The sequence below is a fragment of the Liolophura sinensis genome, chromosome 12 (genome assembly GCF_032854445.1).
Source record: "Liolophura sinensis isolate JHLJ2023 chromosome 12, CUHK_Ljap_v2, whole genome shotgun sequence".
NCBI classification, from domain to species: Eukaryota; Metazoa; Mollusca; class Polyplacophora; order Chitonida; family Chitonidae; genus Liolophura; species Liolophura sinensis.
Genome location: NC_088306.1, coordinates 29,319,236 through 29,324,936, shown reverse-complemented (window position 1 = coordinate 29,324,936; position 5,701 = coordinate 29,319,236). Strand labels below are relative to the sequence as shown.

At 41.1% G+C, this 5,701-nt stretch overlaps 1 protein-coding gene across 1 annotated transcript; it reads left to right on the top strand.

Moving 5' to 3' along the window:
* The first annotated feature begins 201 nt into the window (after nucleotides 1–201).
* Nucleotides 202–1,699, top strand: LOC135479871 (beta-3 adrenergic receptor-like). Its single transcript, XM_064759776.1, has 3 exons — nucleotides 202–694; nucleotides 1,049–1,157; nucleotides 1,696–1,699. Exons 1-3 carry the CDS (start codon nucleotides 202–204, stop codon nucleotides 1,697–1,699), a joined length of 606 nt encoding a protein of 201 aa, XP_064615846.1.
* Nucleotides 1,700–5,701: the final 4,002 nt, after the last annotated feature.

Below are 5,701 nucleotides of genomic sequence, written 5' to 3'. Positions count from 1 at the left end.
ACAAAACAGCTTTTGTGGGATAAATCTGTAGCTAGTATGTTTATCCAAGGTTTGGTAAAACGTATTAGTGTTGAACAGCAAGTATAAAGTAAGGACTCCTTGATTTTATTTACAGTTCAGCCTGTTGTTTCAAGCTACAAGCTTTGCTGAGAATTTGTCTGGAATTCTAAACCAGTTTTAGTTATCGTATATTTGTAAAACATGAATCTCACCTTCAACGTTTCCCAATGCAAAGGCAACACAACAAACGACGTTGGATACACCACAGTGGAAATTGCAATACGGTCTGCAGTGGTGCTTTTGGTATCTGTGACGATCATTTTAAGCAATCTCCTTAACTTTGTCATTCTGTGGACGATCAAAAACATATCTCCTGTCACTAAGGTTTTTCTCATTAATTTGACTACAGCAGATTTTTGCACAGGACTGATTGGTTGTCTCCCAGCCATAGCCCCGGCAATTAACGGCACGTGGCCTTACGGCGCCATCTGGTGTCAGATAAGCGCTATTGTCCATGGTTCATGTTCCACGGTGTCCATTTGGAGCGTTGGTGTCATCGGAGTTGAACGCTATATTGCCACCAGTTATCCAGTATTCTACAAAAATAAAATGACCCAGAAAAGATCCCTTGGAATTGTCTGCTTGCTGTGGACTTCGTGCTTAATACTGTTTGTGGCACCAACAATAATCAAAGGTGAGGATCAGTTGCACTTCCGGTTTAACCCGGATATCACCACGTGTGTAGTGGTTTGTGAAAGCAAATGGGTATGCATCGGAACTGGATTTATGGTGGGTGTGTTAAGTGGATTGGTGATCATTTTCACCACTACTTCCGTTACAAAATCTCTCAGGCAAAGAATGACAGCAAACACTGGTACAGGTATCGCGGCCAGTACGCAAAACACCCTCAGGCAACGATCCTGGAGTTATCGTGAAAAGAAAGTCATCCGACTGCTGGTTGCAACAATAAGCTTGTATTTCATGACCTGGGGTCCGTTTTTTGTAGTGTTTTTTCTGGGACAATTTGAACTTTTTTGTCAGTTTTCAGGTTGGCTGCTTTTTACCTCCATGTGGATGGCAAATAGCAACTGTTTTGTCAACGTCATCATCTATTCAGCCATTTATCCTTCATTTAGATTTCGATTGAAAACAATTTTGTATGTGATATTCTGCTGCGGAGGTATTCGCTCGCGATCACGCGTAGAACCGTGGACTGGATAGGGAGGTAACAGAGTGAGAAGCCTTTATGGAGGAAAATGCTATGTTACAACTGTGCTTTAAATTGAATTAAATTGAATCAAGATAAGATATGAAACTCCGGTGATAAAAGAGGACATCCTTTCCATTTATGTCTTGAAAAATCCTGCAGTGGGTATCTCAACTGGCAGTTTTACAGTCAGTATTCTGTTATTAATCCGGCCTCATAACTACCGGATGGAACTACACATCTGCACTTCGTCATTCAATATGTCTGTCACGTGGATGATTCGGAAAGGTCAGTTTACTTCAGCAAAAGCTTGGCCGTCGTTACGTTGCTTTTTGGCAGCGTTCCGGACCTATTTTAAGATTTGCTCATTGTATTAAATGCAAAATTGGTGCACAGCTTCAGAAGTTACAGTTTACGTTTTAGAGATCTTACATGTAGTCCATTTTCAACAACATCGTGAATTTTTTTTGGTTATCTTTGTGTTGCAGATGAGTTGAGCTCCGTGGTATTTGTTTATTAGTGTGTGTAATTATGTTGTCTTTTTTACTTAGTGTTAATTTTTTCAATTTTTTATTAAATATTAGAAACATACTATACTATTGAGACATACTGTGCAGATATCATGACTGCGTTGTATGGTGCAGAAGTTTGATGGTTAATGTTATTCTGATGGCTGATGTTGTGATAACAGAAATGTTCTCAGGGTTGACTGATTTCACATGGGTACCGTCATGGATGTAGAATAGAAGCAGGCAGAACTATGAGGCTTTAACGTTTTTACCGTGCGACAACGCGAGAGTGAGGTGGAAGGAAGTAATCTCTGATGTGACAGACGATTAGAGCTGTCTGGTTTGGTCAAGTCTAGGCGCAAGCGTTCTCGCGAGGCTGTCGCAAATAGCCAAACAATCAGTACAAGTGCTTTTGATAAAGACTCGCGGACATTTTCAGACAACGCCTGTAACTTTGTGTACCTATGTTTGTGTTATTTGGTTGAAATTAAAATAAATAAATGTTTTGAACGTGGAAGCCTTTGTATACTGACGAATAAGCAGACCAAGAAGCCAAAGAAGGGACAGGCTGGCGTCTTGATCTTAGAATCACACGAAAAAAGCAGAAAATATTCGTACATGTGTAATGTTAAAGTTTCTATAAACATTATATGAGTTGTTGATGGCTCATTCATTAGCGGGTCGCTGCGAGCTCAAGTCCACCTCATGCTGGCTTCCTCACGGGCCGTACGTGGGTAGATCTGGCAGCAACCTGTGGATGATCGTTTCCTCCGGGCTCTGCCCGGTTTCCTCCAACCATAATGCTGGCTGCCGTCGTATAAGTGAAATATTCTTGAGAACAGCCTTAAACACCAATCAAATAAATAAATAAATAAATAGATAAATAAATAAATAAATGAATTTAATTAGCGTCCCTTCTGACCTCTGTGCAGTAACAAACAAAATGAAAATGGAATTATGGAGTCAGGATGGTTCCAAATGTTGATCAGCAGTTACTGGGTTTAATGGATTGATCAGATTATTGTATTAGAATTGGTAGGGTATAAATCTTATAATTTACATGCTTGTTTGTACTCGATGCATTCCTACCGGTTTATCGAGTTTAGTTTGGAACAAACTCGAGGTGCTGGTCGTTATTTTATTTACTGTGATCCATTACGAAGTTTTGTATTGAACACTGAGAAAAATGGATATCGATCACAGATGAAGTTGGATGGGCCCAGTAACTCCACTGCGAATGTCAAGTTTTAAGAAATCCATTAAGTCACATTGATATTTTGCCCTGTTGGCTGGATTTTTCCGCATATCATCCTTTTCACTACAAATACGACGGTATTAGGGCAGCCTTTCTGCGTGAATATCCATTATTGAGATCTCGATCAGACATGCTCTTCCTAAAAAATGAGGCTTAATGCTTCATGTTTTTTATTTGTATATATATATAAGGTCATAGTGTCATTTGTCCACAGGGATATGAAAGCAAATAATTTGCTATTGGACATAAATCTATGGGAAATTAATGTATTTATTACGTCTAAGGGAGATCAATCCGGGTAATACCGGAAGCGGGATAAGTTCAGGCCGTCCTAAATATTTTTAATTCTGTCCATTAGGTAAATATTTATTATTTAAGTCATTCGCCCTGACCATGAAGCCGCTAAGCAACAGGCCTGAAAGTCTATACATGTATATACCATTCCACCCAAGCATGCAACAACTACATTCCCTCAAATATCAACAGACACATGTGAGTTTAAACCTTGGAAATAACAAGCGTAGGGGATTTTAAACACGACTGCGCGCCAGAAGGAGTTTCCTTAAAGCCATAATGTGACTTTTGTTAGACCACGTTCTTAATTTATATGAACGGCATTACACAATGTGTAGGCCTATAGGCTTAATTGCCCTGTGTATTCACGCTGGAATGACCCAGGAGGCTCACAGGGTCGCTGGCAGTTCAAGTCCAGCTCATGCTGGCTTCCTTTCCGGCCGTACGTGGAAAGGTCTGACAGCAATCTGCGGATGGTCGTGGGTTTCTCCAAGACTCTACCCGATTTCAAACCACCACAATGCTGACCGCTGTCGTATAAGTGAAATATTCTTGAGTGCCAATCAAAATAAATAAATATTCACGCTGGATAGCCCCGAGCTCTTCTTCACATGCGCTGAGAGGCAAATAGCAGAAGAACCTCTTGCAATACTTCCAAAAACTCGGAATTGGCGCTTCCGACACCCAGATATCGTGGTATGTATACACTTTTCACTTTGCACTTTTGGTTGGAGTAATCTTTTTTCAGGAAATTGGATCAAAAAGTATATCAGTACTCAACTGAGAGGCAATAGTTTGATTTTCTCAGTTTTTTTAATGTTCATCAAATGGGTCTTTCACATTACGAAAACTCAGGGTGATCTTCAGATCAACCTAACAACCTGATGAAGTCTCATACAGCTGTTAATGAAACATGTGATCATTTTTAAGGAAATTTTGGTGACCAGCTTGTTACGATGTACGTACAGGGAAAATGTTATACATAGAGGCAATTTATGTCTTCTTTGGAGAAAGCTCCTTTTCTTGTGAGTCTGGCCGAGCGTCGGTAACGTACAGAGTACATCAAAGCTGGACAAAGCTGCATGCAGCCTTTTTACAACTCAACAGACCAGCATTCGGTCGGCAGGTCTGTCAACCGTTACCCAGGGGGTGGGGGCGCGGGGGGGGGGGGGGGGTAGTGCCTTCTTTCATTCTGCCTCCTGGTACCATGTAGGTGAATTAGAACTTGGCTGTTTTGTCCTCGTATATGCCAAGATAGACAACCTATCTAAGAACCTTTCACTTGCAGCCCTGGTGAGACAGGTGCCATGTGCGCTGGTCTCCAGAGGAATGCGGACGTGGTGCGACAAGGTCGTCTTGACACGGTAGGGATATGGGAGATTGGTAGTCTTCTTATCGTAAGTATTATTTACGTTGAAACCGTTGTTAGAGGGCGTGTAACTTGGCAGTATTTAAGCATTTACATGTACAATTAGAATAAAACACTATCTGAGGTAAACTAACAAGAGGCCATATTTCACCTGTTACGCATATGCCAACTATCACACTGTCGTCGCTGCTCTGGATTTACTCTACGCTGTACGTCTTTTTATAGATATTTGTATTAGGATGTTTAATTGTGTCGTAAAAAAATTAAGTTTATTTTCAAGCCAAAGTAAGTCTCCCCTCTGTGGCACGGTCACCCTTGTCTCCGAAACTTGCCAAGGCCTTGCTCCAACGCCTGCTTAAGTTCCCAACTTACAAACTTGGGTCAAGGACGATAACTGACGTTGTTGCTTTGGTACAAATGTAACTAGTATTTCCTCGGCTCAAACCAATTGCAAACGTGTATTGACTTTGACATACTTCCAGGACGCTTGTTTTATTTATTTATTTATTTGGTTGGTGTTTTACGCGGAACTCAAAAATATTTCACTCATACGACGGCGGCCAGCAATAAGGTGGGAGAAAACCGAGCAGAGTCCGGGATGTAAAGTCCAAAACCGTTTTGAACTGTAATTTATATGTGTATGTATTATAGCGTTAATTCCGTGATTCCGCCTCCGTTTTTACACAACCTTGGAATGTGTAGGGGCGCGATGTGATGTCTGAGATGTGTGTGAGATTATGAAGATTTGCGGATTTCGAGCACCAAAGTGTTTTCAAGAGGGCATATTTTATATTTAGAGTGCACTTAGGTTTCCATATGTGGAGTGCAGATTCACTGTCACTAAGGCAGTGAGGTTTCCATATGTGGAGTGCAGGCTCATATTCACGAAGGCATTTAGATTTTCATTTGGGGAGTGCAGGTTCACTGTCACTAAGGCAATTAGGTTTCCATATGTGGAGTGCAGGATCACTTTCACGAAGGCAGTTAGGTTTCCATGTGTGGAGTGCAGATTCACTGTCACAACGGCAGTTAGGTTTCCATATGTGGAGTGCGGATTCACTGTCACG